Here is a 15378-nt window from a genome sequence, read left to right on the forward strand (position 1 = left end):
GTTCACTTAGCTATGGGAGCCATGATCTGTTCCCACAATAGGAGTTAGGACTGTTAAGGCAGCATGAACTACTGATCGTGAGATCAAGTTCAGAAAGAAAGACACCAATGAAATGCGAGTGTATAGCCAAGGAGCAGGAGACAGCAGTTCCCTGTCACTCTGCCAATCCTATCTGATTAGTTTTCTCCGCAACAATCCATATTTAGGGGGGGCCAGGACTGGAGAAGCGTAAGACACCGCTAGTACCTAAACACCACCGAGACCTAGAAATGGGTTTCAATTCCCAGTGACCTTTGGGAGATCTTTCTCTTTTTACTTCACAATCATTCAGTAGAAATGGTCAAGCATTAACCACTGAGGGTGATCAAGCACTGGAACAAGCTATCTAGAGAAACTGTAGAGTCTCCATCTCTGAAAGCTTTGAACAGCCAGTTAAGATACCCGCTTTGGGATGGTTTAAGTCAGGGATGATTCTGCTTTGAGCAGGGAGCTGGATTAGATGACCTTGTGAGGTCCCTTCAGCCCTATTTTACTATGATCCTTGCAAACAGTCACATTTTAAATCCCTTTTTCATATCTGCAGCTTAATCCCATCATGATGTAGGAACAGCTGCTCAGTGTAGCACTTATCCTCACTATTCACCTTTACCCTGCTCAAAATTGAAGCAGTTTCCTAGCTATAATGGCCTGACGCCACAATGCACCAAATCAATTTTAGTAAAAATCTTTTAATTGTGCAGATGAATCTTCGTTGCATCACAATTACCTGCAAACTATGTAGCGGATCACATTTGCATGGCAGACAAAGATTTCATAGCTATCTTCTTCTTGCTTTGCATCTGCTCTATGAATGTAATTTCGGAAGGCAGCCTCAATGCGAGCCCCATCTTCATAATACTGCTGATAACAAAGAGTTTGTCATTAAATACAAATCATACCAGCACAGGTCATTACCAGCACCTTCTGAAGGGTCAGAAGTCAGTTCAGCTTCAAAACCTGCATGAGACTACTAAGGAGAATTTAAGGTATGGACAAATATCATATGTGCTCAGAGAAGAAAAAGGCATGGGATCATAGGAGGCCTAGCAGACGGCCTGCACACAAGCAATACAAAAAATACAGTTATTAAAGACCTGCATGAAATATGCCCAAAGACAAACTGTATATAAAAATTTACCACAGCTTCCGGCTTCCAGTGAGAGATTGGAGGATCAGGTTCTATAGGAGCTCCCTCTCTCAGCAGATCAGTGCTAATTTTTTTGACCCCTGGAAATTAAAGAGAAGGAATCATTACTTCATAGGCCAATACAAACAGGCTCATGGTTTTAGTCAGGAAGAGATAAAATTACATTTCTTCATGTTCTATATTCAAAGAAGCCATTAGGTCATAAGCAAAATCTGAACATTTAGGTTTATATGGCTTCCCATTAAGGATCTCTGATAACTTCCAATAGCAGAGACATTCACTCTTGCACCTTTTTGTCTATTGGAATTCAGATCAAGTATTGAGAGCAGGCAAAGACTTCCCTTTCTAAATACATGTTAATATTGGATTCTAAAATTTGACCTCCTTTAGTCCAGTGGTTCTCAGCCTTTTTTGTACCAGGACTCATTTGTAAACACCGATGGCCAATCCCAACCCAGTGCCCCTCATTCCCGACGCACTGCCCCCACCCCCAGGCCCCAGCCCTCCAGTGTGTGGGGTAGGGGGTGGGAAATGGGGCCTGGGGGCCCTACTAAGCAGCCCCTTGCAGGCTGGAACTCTGATAGCCTGCAAGGGGAAGGACATGGTTTCCCACATTTTTCTCTCAAAAAAAATAAAAATAAAAAAAATCCAGTTTTAAAAAGTTTGTTGATCCATTTTTACAGTTTGTCCACAACCCTTTCAAATATTCTTGCAACCTAAATTTTCCACTTTTGGGTCACAACTCACAGGTTGAGAAATGCTGCTTTAGTCTGAAGAAAGGCTCTGTTCCGCTTGGAAGATGCTGCTTGGAGGATTATTAAACCTATGCTCAGGGACTACAGATAAACTTAAATTCACCACTTCTCTTCCCTTCCTCAACTTCCAATTTTTGGCAGGTCACTTCTAATCTGCAGTCAAATGCCATTAATCTATATTCCAAGTTGGACTTGATGACTATTAGACAGATTCCTGAACAAAAAATTCAGTCTATCAGGATCTGGTGATGATCGTAACGGTTTGTGCGTTTTGCTCACATACTTGTGTGAATAAATTGGGCACTTCTGCCACCAAGCTAATCCAGAGTTTGGGACCAAGTACTCCCACTATTGTATACAGGTAGTCAAATTGCACAGCACCTTTCAATGCGTCCCCTTTGCCTTTCTCTCTAGCCTAAAGTATACCAGGTTTTCTGGTGCATCCACTTCCTGCCAACAGAGTTGTAGCAGTTCTGTAGCTATTCCTACATACTCTCAAGGCAAAAGTTATCATTTTCTCCCTTTCACTACACTGGTACCAAGACCACAGGGGTAGAAGCAGACACTCCCAATCCCAAACTATTTGGTAGATCTTTGTCCATCAGCCTGCACGTCAACTAAACTGTACACGACGAGAACTCTACTCAAAATCACAAAATGACACAATGCTCTCAAACCACTTACCCGGAAGATATTTACTGATGATTTCTGTTGTTTCTGTAGCTCTGGTCATGGAGGAGTGGATAATCTTATCAAATTTCAACCCCAAGCTTGCCAGCCTGTGCCCAGTCAAGTCAGCCTGTTCACGACCTTAAAGTGATATTAGCTATATAGTAAGTTGCTGGTATTTGCAGAAATAGCCTTCAAAGTGTCTGTAAGATGCTAAGTACAAATAATAATTCCTCCATTTCTTCTACCATTGACTGTGATTCATATCACTGGCTGGAAAGAATACATTAAAAGTACCTTTGGTAGCATCACTACCAACTCAGACCAAGTTTGCAGGCTATAACACTCCAGTACCTATTTGTACTATCCCCTTCCATTTCATTGAGATGTATTCTATGGCAATCTAGATACCCTCCCTGTTTCCACAAGCAGGTGGCCAGTTTGCCAGCACCCCTACATACTTGGGAGTGCAGAAGAAAGGCTATTGGACACACACTTTCTTGAAATAACAGCCACAGAAGTATGCATCGACCCATACAGTGGTAGTAAGTTACTCTCGGAAATCCACAGCACTCAGGGGTAGTAGGAAATTATCTATCCCCATCTTGCATGTAGATAGATGGAAGAATACAGAACTGAAGTAGCTCATCCGAAAGGCATAAAGCCAGACAATTCAGGGCCAAGAACTTGCCCCATTTGAGCTGCTCTCTGAGGCTGTCTCTATTTAAAGCCACTTTAATCTGTTTTAAAATGTAAATTAAAAGCTAGTAAAACCCAGAGCATCAACATTTTTGGCACCACATCTTCTGCACCTCAAGCACCACTCTAAGGAAAGCTCTTGCCTCCTCAGAGCAAAAGTGTCAATGTGCTTGTGCTAATGAAACTGGCACTCTTAATGAGTTAGTCAGTGCTATTTCATTTGATACCTAGGCATAAGTATTTGCCAAGCACAGGTTAATTAGTTTTAATATACAAACAGTGGGTATTCTCATTTCAACAAATAGAAATTTATTAGTACTATTCCCAGGTGCATCAATAGAAATTAGGAAGCAGCAAGAAGCACGTATACTTCTTCCCTGACTATGAACACACCAATGGAAAGAAAAAAAGACATAGATTTCATTCTGTAACATCAGCTACATGAAATACTGCCATAATAGAAGGTTGGGCCCAAAACAGGACTCCCCCCTCCCACTCCCCAAAAAAAAGCAGGGGCAGAGAGGCGAAGGGATGAATGCTTTTTCTAAGTTTGTCATGATAAAGACAATCACACTGATCTGTATTTTAGTTCAAAATCTCAGACAAAGGACATTTAAATAAGCCAAGTACACTGAAAGTAGCCCAAAATCTCAAGAGAAGTTAAAACTTCACACTGGATTTAAGATATGACTGCTACTCATGCAAAGGCATGTTTGATGCATGCCCAAGTATATTTTATAGGAATCATAATGGGAGGAACAAGCTTATTGAAGTGCCCACATATGTTTAAAAGGATCCAAGGTTGCAGACTAGGAAGCCGGCAAAGGGATCCAGAGTAGAATCAGCTGATTTAACAATTCAGGTCAGTGATAGAGCAAGAGAGCTTTCTCAGTGCAAGGTGTACAATCCAACACGCTGCTAGTCACATACCCAGGGGGGTCAAAGTTTTGTCCTTATCAGCTCGGCCGTCCAAGTTGTACTGAGAATGGCGGATAAGAAATATGTGCCTGGTAGCTTTTGCTTTGCAGTGATTCAGGCGAGAGGCAAGCTCCTCTTCCCCAGTCTCTTCATTTTTCTTTTTCAGGTTAACAAGAGCCAGTGGTTCACGTCTAAAAATATTGAAAGGAATACATTTAAATATGGCAGAAGGAAAGGTGAGCAAGCATGCTTCTTGACTGTAGACTCCATCTCTCTGTTAGTTCCAGTATCTGGTGCAGTTATTTTCTCTACTCACTAGAGACAAACAGGGTAGAACTGACATGCAAAACTAAGGTTTTAAGCTTTCACTTAATTCTTGACTGGTTAAAAATAAGCTAGTATAATATTATTACCTCTCCTCCACTATTATGTTACCATTAGTCAACAGATGTGCAGTCTTTCCTGCCCAAGTTCAGGGGGGGCTGGATCCCTTCCAGCCCCTAACATCCATAAATCTATAAGGATTGTTTTGTGTTCCAATTTAAACTATCCACACACTAATTTCTTTACCGCTCTAGTGTGTAGACAAGCCTCATAGCCTATGTGAAAGTACACACAAGTTCAATTTCATTAGCTTGAAGAGCACATGTAAGAGCATAATCTGAAATACCCGATTTATTAGCTTCCCCCCACTGCCTATAAACAGTTACCACTTTTCTCACAAAAAACAAGTACATATGGCAGCTCTGGTATCAGATGCTTAAAGAGGAAGTCTGAAGGTAGATGGGGGTTGGGAGGGAGGGGTAGGACCCAAAGCAAAAGTCTTCATTTTATCTGACCAAGCAAGCAGCCACACCTTGATTTTGCAACTCAGAGATTCCTGGTTTAGATCAGATCACCATGAAGACTGAACAGCAGCCAACACATTCAGCAACATGATTCACAGACTGCCACAGAATTAGCAAGAAAAGCAGACAAGGCCAGTTCAAGGCAGCAAAATGTCCATTTCTGCCTTAAGTATATTTCTGGGTTCATGGGGGGAGGCAGGAAGGGGAAGGAAATAGTTCATTTAGCTTCCAGCCAATGAAACAGGATTAGCAGGAAAATGACCTAGTACCTAGCAACCAGTGTAAGAGGGACTGGTAGCACAAACAGATATTTGTGCAGTCATTCTAATCATCTGTTGAAACGGTTTGCTAGAAGCACTGGCTAACAGACACCTGCAGGCAAGAACGCCATTCTCTACAGCATCCTCAAGCATTTCATTGCATCCCATTTACTTTCACTCCTCCCCCCCCCCATACTAAATTAAAATTCAATTAGCATTCAAGGTATCATTTGGATACTGAAATACTGAAAATTCAGAGCACAATACATGGTACCCTCCTTAGTCCCTTCATTAGTACCAGAAGACATTGCAATACTTAAATGGCCAAAGTTACCCACCGATCGAATCTCCTGCATAAACCAAACAGAAGGCCACAGCAGTGAAAGAATGGTTCTCACCAGCCTTTGCTTACTTCACTTCAAGGTGTCAAGGGCTGGAGAGAATAGATGCATCTGAAGTCTGAATTTCCTCTGTCTCCTAGGTTTAAGGGCACATCTTCAACATGCAACATGTATTTTGGAAAGGGCATTTACCAGAGTGATACTGGCAAGAGTTTTTCAGTGAGTGTTACAAATAGTCTTTGGGTTCCAGAAGCCCATTAAATTCATATGACATTTCTAAATCTTAGGTATTTGCCTGACCTGTGTGCTCCAAGTGTATTAGCATAATCTGTGCCAAACTAGGCACTGTAACAGTGTCCAACTAAATCACGTGCACTAGTTGAAGAGTTATTCCAACATAAATAGCATGTCTGCTGCTGACAAGCTACACAGAAAAGCTATTCTCACACAAGTGCTCTTCTTTACACCATCTTATGATGGTGCTGTAATCTTGAAGCTGGAGCATGAGAGGGCAGTTTAGATCCCCGTGGCCCATCATTCCTTCACTGCTCAAGAGATGCTCAGCAGTGCATCTTGTCCCATCCGTTTCACCATTGTGGTGCCAGATTTCTGCCAGTGCAAACCACACAAAGCTAGAAACCGGAAATAGACTGAAAATGGTTGAAAGATCCAGAGAACTTAGTACACAGCAACTCCTGCCTACAGAGTTTTCTCCCAAGACATTTAAGCTGCATGGACCCCCCAGAAGACCAATACACCATATCAGAGATATTACAACTATCTCCAGTTTCCAGCAAGGAATGCGAATACAGGATTATCACTTGGTGCTTCCTTCATATAGTCAGCCATGTCCCTCCATTACGGTACAGCCTCTCGTCATTCTCCCCCTCAGAGCTACTGTAGTCATCCTGTTCATTCTGCCACATGGAACATTAATCCTTCTTTGCACAGATCATGCACATCTTGCAGACATAACTGATGGTCATCCTCAAAAGGACAAGAGGCAAAGAATAACCTTATTCTTTGCCTCTAATGCTTATCAGTAGGTTTGCCCCTTTGCTTGCCTGCACCTGACATCAATATGCACTCCATCAACCCCATCCAGAGCTTCCAGCGATTCTGCTTCTCCAGATACGCACTGATCCTCTTCTCCATCTCACAGAAATCCTTTCACTCCTCCACCCCCAGAAGGAATTCTGCTCTTGATCGCAGAGCAGTTACTTTCTTCAGTATTACAGGATTTGCTACTTCAGGGTTTTTGTGTTTTGTTTTGTTAGTTAAACATACTTCTGTGCAGTTTTAAAGCATTTTACCATGAGTATCTTCCTTTAGGCAGAATAAAACCTACTTTGGTCCAGAGAAGAACAAACCATCAGTTTGGTTAAACAGCAGCTAAGTCAGAAGTACCCACAGTGAAAGTCAGCATCACTATTTCATTTTAAAATATGCATTCCTCCTAATAAATGAGTTTGCTCAGCCTTTAAGAAGGTTACTCCCAAAACAATTTAATAGGATGTTTCAGTAATGATTCCCTTTCAAATTACAATAAAGCACTAAAAGGGGAAACCACTAAAATTACTGTCCAAAGAAGAGTCCTCTTTTGTACTTAACAGGGTTTCCTTTTTTTCTTCCAGTGAACTGTATCAATTCAAGATAGACAGGTAAAACAGAACTTGAGAGCCATCTGCAGTTACAGGCTCAGAAAAACCTCTGGAAGGGCAATTCACCATGGAGAACGTATATACCAGTATTTCCTATTATACTAGTAAAGACCCCAGGCAATTGTGATATTACCATACATTAAGTTATACCTCAATGTCAAGCTCACTAAGGAGTGCAACCTGATGCTATTTTCTGCACTACTACATTCATCTTCAGAGGGTTTTAATACAGAAGACATTTTCAAAAGCTACTGTCCTTTAAGGCTTGCAAAACAAATAATCGCATTTTTCACATTGGAAACAGGACTACCTTCCGCCAAAAGCCCTTACTAAGTTTGAGACTGGACAGATCTTCGCTACTAGGCATGATCAGCTGCAACCCGATTAAAACAGCAAGGACTGGTTATTCTGAAACTGCTGCCCTTTTCACATTCACTACCCCCAAGGCCTAAATGTTACTGAAACCAATTATGCAGTCCGTTCTAGGAAGTTTTTAAAGCAGCAAATCCCTGTTGGCATGCCTGCTAATGGCTACTCTTACAAGTCTCAAAAAAAAGTTTTAAGATCAAAGTGCTGCCTTCAAGAATCAAAGCTACTGAGCAAGTTTGAAGCACAACGCTTCTAAAGAGAAATGAGATGCTTTAAACTAGATTTCTCACATTAGCAGAGCTCTTACTCTTATTTCCCAGAAAACTGCAGCTCTGCCAGGTACCTCTCTCTAGGAAGTAGAGAAAAGTCCAAGCTTGCTTTAGAGAACCAGATTTAAATCAATGCAGTAGACCAGTTTTATTGCAATATCAGATTGATATGAAAGATGAAAACAAAGCCACTGAATTAATTTGCATCTATTTAGCCTACCATTCCTAGCCTCGAGATCTATTGGTAAAAATGTATAGTTACATCTCTGCCCAAACTTAGATGAGATGATCAAGAATTAAGTTTGCAGGAGTCAGCTCTTCCAAGAGGCACTAGAGTCCTGTGTTTCATACCTATGTATAATTACATATTTAGCAACCGTAACTTTACCTTAACTCTGCTTGTTAAATTTAATGAACACACCTTTGGGGTAGGTACAGAAAAGGCTGCACTACCTGTTACTAACACTCTCATCACATGGTTAAGCTAGTGTTGTAGAAGTCTGAGAACACAAGCTTTCACAGTATATTAGAGAATGAAAAGTTAGTGCATAAACTAATCAGAATTAATTAGCTAGCTGCAGACATTAACAAGGGTAGTAGACTATCACCTAGATCTAGTACCTATCATGCAACATATCATCTAGATGTTACAGAAATAACTGATGATAAAAAAAGATGTACTTTTCAAAGTCATTCCTCAACAAGTAAGAGAAGACTTGCACGCAAATATTTCAGTACAATTCAGAGGAGCCACCTAAGATTAAGACACATTACAAATGGATTTAGGATTTTACGATCTTCAAGTTGCCAAACTCCTGTTTATGTGGCCTTTAAAATGGTTTGATATTGGAATACATCTATTAACCCTGCAGACTATTATACTGAATCCAACCAAAGTCCGGTACAACCCGATGAGTTTTGTGGCTTAGTAAAGCAATGTGGTGCCATGTCAGAGTACATTGGTGAACTCAATGAAAGAAGTTCATAATGGGCCTGTCATGTAAATTTGGGTAAAGAAAGCAAGAATGGATGGGAACTGGTCCATCTAACTTATCCTACAGAAAGCCCCTCCATGTCAGGGAGGCATCATACTACTGGGGCCAGTTTGCGAACAATGTGTAGTAGCTACACGGTCAAGTAGTTTACTAGGGAAAGGTACAGGATTGTCTGGAATACTTGGAAATCAATTTATATTGTGTACAAATTTTGAAAAAAAAGTAATAGTCAAGCAATTTCATCAGCACAAGAATTAAACCAGATACTCTCACAAAGGTGTGCTGCCAAAATAACTGCATTTAAAAAAGACACAGTATTATTTTTTAAGGTTTTTAAAATGAGACCTACATAACGCCGTTCATGCAGGCATTTGACTTAGTTTCAGATTAAAAAACATTAGGTATTATACAATAAACACCTGCTAAAGCTTAGTTTGGATTTAGTGTTATTAAAACAGGAGTCTGGCATACAAATCACTCTGATGGGATAATTCCGTGAGATAGGAGCTACATGAGCCAAAGCTCACTACTTATATCTGCACATTTGAACAGCGAAGCATAATAAAAATAAATAAATCAGTCAGCTGAATGCAGGCAATTCTATAGAGAGTTTCACAAAATTAAGTTCAAAGCCTTGCCAGAGATTATTTTTCAAAAAATGTTAAGAAGCCTTTAAGCATATTTATGCTGCAGAGGCAAACAAAGCAGCAGGCTCAGTATTTGTCAAGACACAACTTTTTGTCATCCACAACAGCAGTGACAGGTTTTTAGTTCTAAAAAAAAAAAAAAGATATTTTTAAAACAAAATGTTATCATCACAGCCTAAAGATGAATAAAATTTCATCACTCACTTGAGTCATTATTTATTACAGGAGTTTCTGCTAGTGGGTTCAGTGGGACTTAATCATTATCTTATGCCAAAGTTTAGCAGACTGTCTGTACTGGCCAATACGGATCAAGTGATAGGTACGTACAGGGAGGAGAAGCGTTGAGTTATCCAAATTAGAAATGGAGAAGATACTTCCACAAAGTGTTTAGGTGCTTCCAAGACAAACTTTACTGAAGAGGCATAAACCATTGTACTTCTGCCCAGGTAATTTTACCAATATACACATCTTAATTACGTTGGTTATGTGACATCCTCTCTTTAAGGCCGTGGAGTGCAGCAATGCCACGAGCCATCCTGCCACCACAGCGCACCGCAGGGGGTGCGAAGCTTCAGAGGCAATGAGAAGACCCCCATGTTGAGCTCAAAGTGCTCTGGGATCAAAGGATCTACCGATTATTTTTTCCTGTCCCTTGTGCAGCTGGCTGTGCATCATGCCTTTTAAAAATCCATTACCCCATTTTTAAAAGCCACTCCACCAAGGTCTGCAGCGAGTGCTCTTGTCTCTTGAGCTCAGAGCCACGAGAAAACCCCAGAGCGACTGCTGCAGGCAGCTCCAGGAAACAGAGTGATAATCGTGGATTTCTACCCTGCCATTTTTCTGGGTTCGTCTTTTTGGCAGCTCAGCCCCGGGGGCCCAGCAGTGGTTTAGCTGTGTACCCTGGTCCCAGCGTTTCAGGTATGCTGAGGACAAGAGCTCTCTGCTGCCTCCACTTCATGCTCTCAAAGCACTTTGCAAATGGGTGCAAAGTCTCCAGACCAGCAAGGAGAACCGGGGAGCCCCAAAGGACCTGCCCAACAGGCCCCTGAGGGCCACCAATGGAATCCAGGCGTCCTGGGACCCAGTCCCTTCTGCTCCTGCCCAAGTGAGCAGCAGCACATGGGAGGAGGCCCGCGGCTTCACAGCACAGGCCCTTCAGGTGCCCCACCAACCACATGGCCACTCCCAAGCAGGGCCGGACCCTACCACTTCTGGGGGGGGCACCCATGGGCGGTGGAGGTGAGCACGGAGGAATGTACCATCCCGCGGCGGTGAACCCCCTAGAACGGCCGCTCCCCCACAGCACAGAGGAACGTACCACCCCGCGGGGGGAGGGCCGGGAATCCCGCGCGAGGAGAGCGGGCCCAGCCGCGCCGTCGAGGGCGGCCCCGGCCCGCCGCACGTGGCCCCTACCTGTCCCAGTTGCTGTCCCAGTAGCCGACGCCAGCGCCAGTGGGTCTCTCCAGCCAGGTCGGGCCCGCGGGGCAGGAGGCGGCGGCGGGCGGTAGGAGCAACAGCCCCGGGGCGGTGGGGGCAGGAGCGGGGCCCGGGGGGCCCGGCTCGGCGTCCTTGGCCGGCGACTTCCCCACGGCCACGGCCGAGAAGAGCACGGAGCCGCCGGCCAGCCCGCACGCGGCCAGCGCCAGCGCCCGGCGGAGCGACATGGCGAGCGCGACAGCAGCGGCAGAGCTGGGGCCGGGGAGGCGCCGCCTTATCGCGAGCCCCTCCCGGACGGCGCGCGGCGCGGGACAAGCTTCCTCCGCGCGGGGCTCGGTGTCCGCTGGGTGCGTGCGCAGGTGGCGCGAGGGGGCGCGGAGGCGCCGGCGCCGGGAGGAGGGAGGCGGGTGTTGCGTTTTGCCAAGCTAGTCTAGACCTGATAACCGCTTGTTATGAATGAACTACACACCCTCACCGGAGGGACTTTCATTAGCTCTGCACATGTCCCAATTAATATGTCAAATAATATTCTGCGTCAAGCACAGAGCCCCAAATGAAGGTCCGATTCAGATGGGATTATGGGGCAAAATACTTCTTGGGCCACCCCAGACTCCCTCTCGATGCTCCTGGGGGTTCTGTACTTGATGGGGGGGAAGGGGATTATTTTACATATTAAGTAGAGCTAATGACATTCTCTCTCTTCAGGATGCGCAATTCATTAATAACAAGCTTTTATTGGGTCTAGATTAACTTTGAAAAAGGGACCGGGAATAAGGAACCAGGAATAAGGAACCAACTTCAGCCTTATCTAGGAGGCGTTTTCACTAGTGGGGGCAGGAGCTGGCCAGTGCAGCCACACCAGTGCAGTGGGGCAGACTGGTGCACGGGGCGATCTGGAAATGGAGGCGTCTTTATCATGCCCCCTCCATCTTCTTGTGGTGGCTGGATGTGCCAGGGGAGGTGTTGCACAAGAAGGGAGGTGGCAGCAGAGATCTGACAGTGGAGAGAGTCATTTGGTGTCCCCCAGAGCAGTGGTTCTCAGCCTTTTGCACCTCACATCCCACTTACGTAAGGTCAAAAAATCCTGGTCCCACCGGTCGACGAGCAGGGGGAGGGAGTTCAGCATCCCAGTGCTTCAAAAACTAAAGCTCCTTTGACAAGCTTTAGTTAAAGTGCCCCTGCCACCAGTTTGAAGCCTGGGACGCTGAATACAGGTTTTGCTGTGGGCTCTTTAATTAGAGCTCTCAGTCCCTCTCTAATTAAAGCACCTCCTTCCCCCCCCCACCAATCCTGGAGTACATGTAAAGACGCTTCTTGCATCTGAACCTGAAAGCTAGTGAGAGATAAGATAAATGTCCTAATTTCCCACAGACTTCTGAATCAGACCCCTGGCACCTCAAAGCAGCCAACCCCTTTCCTTCAGGTTCATCCTTCAACATACTTGTTCTTCAAGGCCTTCAAATTAAATCAAACAGTTATATTATTTGAGGTGTTTTGCCATGCTTTGAGTTAAACCCCTTTTTCAGCTGTCTGGAGGGTGTTGTCCATCGTTAGCGTTCTCACTCGGATTCTAGCTGTTCCTATTGTAGTAACTGGCAATTTTACAGCTCAGTCTGGGGAGACTGAATGGTGTAAATCAGCTGGAAGCTAATCAAATTTTCAAGAGTTGCTCAGTGTTTAGTGAGATTTGAGTCCTTACAAAGGAAAGCACTAGGAGGCAAGTCCTCCTGATGTTGTATGGCTCTGACCGGTAGCTTAGTACAGGGGTGTCAAATGTATAGTCCACAAAGCTGGGTCATCCGACCTGCAGCCTTGATAGGGGAACTTTCCTGTGGCTGTAGCCAAGCACTAGGGTAAGAGCTGGGGCACTGGAGCTGCAGCTGCACTGCAGGAAGAAGCCTGATGCTGCAATTTGTTCCTGCAGCCAAGCGCCCAGTATGCTGGGTCTCTTCCCACTGGGTCCTGGACCAGAAGCGGGGTGGTCCAGCCATGAACCATTTATCTGGCCCATGGACCAATCCTGCATCAAATGAGTTTGACACCCCTGGCTCAGTAAGTGATGTTGGATGAATTAGACTTTCATGACTAAAAGTGCCCTCAAACTTCCTTAACTCAAGTCAGACCCATGTCCTTATCAAAGGGAGGGCCCACACTGCTGGAAACCAAAAACCTAATCTTGCTTCTAGTTTGTCTAGCGGCAGAGCTCCAATCAACTTCACTCGGAGCAGAACTCTGCCCTGAATTCCTCTCGAGCTAAATCCAGGCCCAAAGGAAATGCAATTACAGTGTTAGGCGACTGGTTATTATAAGCTTGCTTATTAGAATCACAATGCTAAACCACAATCTATTTGTATAAGCTTTTTTCACTGGCTGTTAGAATCTATGAATAAAATACAATGAAGTATCAAAACTAGAGTTTCTTGATGGGATTCCACAAGGCCTTTTGCTTTGGACACATTACTTTGCTGCTCGTTGTTAGAATCAAAGGTGCCCTGCCCAGTGGGATTATTCTAATAACCAGTGGACACTGTATGAATCAGATGATTTCAGTGTTGTTGATCTGGCTTACGCTGCAGCTGGATTTGGTCTTCCCCTTGTAGTGCTCTGCTGACATACTGCCTTCTTGCTTGAATGGGTCTTGAACCAGTCACATAACTGCCAGTTTGTGTTCCTGTTTCTCATGTAGTGTGGATGTTGAAACAGCCCCTAAACACACATGATGGGCTTTGCTTCAGCTCTACACACATCTCTGAGCACTGTAGCTTGGCACAAACCTGGTGGAATAGGAGGGCACTTGTAAATTGTAGCCTAGTAACGTAGTAGTTAGGGCCCTTGCCCAGGAAGCAGGAGTTCCAGATTTTAGGATCCCCCTCATCCAGAAGAAGTTTTAATCTACAGCTCTCCAAATCCCCGGCACAATGATATAACTACCAGACTACAGGTTAGACATCAGCCAGTTTCCTGCTCCAGTCCTCTTGAATTTGAGCCACTGCACAAATTTAATCATCATTGGATAAAGTGGATGGAGAGCAGTAGGGAAATTTCTGCTCCATTGGGAGCAAGGGAGCAAGCTAGAACTTGGAAGGTGTAACTGTCCTATATTATTAAGCATGTAACTGTTTTATATTATTTTAATTTTATATTATATTTCCTTTCTTTTCTATGTAACTGCCATGCGGCATTCTCACATTTATGTAACCTTGAGGCCTTTGCTGTTAACCAAAGCTAGCGCCTGGTACCGCTTTTTGCTGCCTTGCAATTTTTACTGGTAGTCTAAACAAGTGCCTGGTACTATGCTCTGCTGGCAGTAGGCCACACACCTGTACTCTGTAAATTTTACTTCTTATCTAAGAAGTGTCAGTTTTACAGAAACGAAACTTATGTAGGGAATCTGCCTAGTAACTATTATGTAAAAGAAATTATCCTATCTCTGTATGCGTAGCTTATATCGTAGTTAGTGTCATAGAGGCAGTCCAGCGAACATCTATAAGAGAGGCAAAAAGCAGGAAGCAGCAGAGACGACGACTGGAAAACTCTGTAGGCCTGATCATCCTACAGACCAGTTCCTAGCCTCCCCGCCTGGGCGTACCCCAGCGAAGACAAAGGCCTCGAAAATCCGACAACTGACAACGATTCACCGTGTTACAGTATTGCATTGTATTTCCCATTCATGAGCCCTTGACCAGTTCTGGGACTTAAGGAGCCGGCAGCCGCACCTAGCTTTGGACTAGCTCCACTGTTGGAACGCAAGGGCTGGCTCTGGAACCTCGTGAACCAATGGACACCCTATAGATTAAGAAACACTAGCAACTTACTCTAAGTCGTCTACTTGTGCCAACTCGGCGAACCTCAAGGGCGGCTATAAAGCTACCTCAATCCCGCCCCACAAGCCGCGCGCTCGCACAGCTCCGCAAAGCCCGTGGCTCCCCTAAGCGGTGCCGAAACTGCTAGCCCGGCATTCCGCCACAGAAGGATCCCTCCCATCTAGTGTAGCAGTCATCTCACTGAGTCCTCTGGCCCTCTAGCTTGCTTTCTTCCTTGTTGCCCTATGTGTCTCACTCTCTCGGCTACCCAAGTGTGAGGGAGCGGCGGCTAGGGGCGGCCATGAGCCCCCTAGCGCCCCCTACCGTCACGTTAGGGTGACGTAGCACCCTCAGAATCTCGCCCGCCACGACTTTGATGACATAAATATATAATGTGGAGGCTGCCAGTTCCCTAGTGGACGGTATTGGTGTCCTGTCCCTAGTCCAGAATGGGGTTTCAATATGCGTCCCGCCTTAAGGGCAATGCGTGCCTCCAAACCTCCCCCTCAGCACGCCCCAAG

At 44.6% G+C, this 15378-nt stretch overlaps 1 protein-coding gene across 3 annotated transcripts in view; it reads right to left on the minus strand.

The window, feature by feature from the left end:
- The window catches only part of PGAM5 (PGAM family member 5, mitochondrial serine/threonine protein phosphatase), a 25978-nt gene extending 14644 nt beyond the window's left edge, over positions 1-11334 (minus strand). The window contains exons 1-5 of one of the 3 annotated variants that reach the window (XM_019539015.1): positions 11031-11334; positions 4240-4418; positions 2626-2751; positions 1178-1266; positions 767-900 (exon numbers count right to left, since the gene is read on the minus strand). In XM_019539015.1, the coding sequence (XP_019394560.1) occupies positions 767-900; positions 1178-1266; positions 2626-2751; positions 4240-4418; positions 11031-11281 (779 nt within the window). In that variant the 5' untranslated portion in view covers positions 11282-11334. The remainder of the gene's footprint in view (positions 1-766; positions 901-1177; positions 1267-2625; positions 2752-4239; positions 4419-11030) is intronic. The other 2 variants (XM_019539014.1, XM_019539016.1) reach the window with 2 other exon arrangements.
- Between the last annotated feature and the right edge of the window lie 4044 nt (positions 11335-15378).

Source organism: Crocodylus porosus, unplaced genomic scaffold, assembly GCF_001723895.1.
Source record: "Crocodylus porosus isolate Cpor-Errol unplaced genomic scaffold, CroPor_comp1, whole genome shotgun sequence".
Classification (NCBI taxonomy): Eukaryota; Metazoa; Chordata; order Crocodylia; family Crocodylidae; genus Crocodylus; species Crocodylus porosus.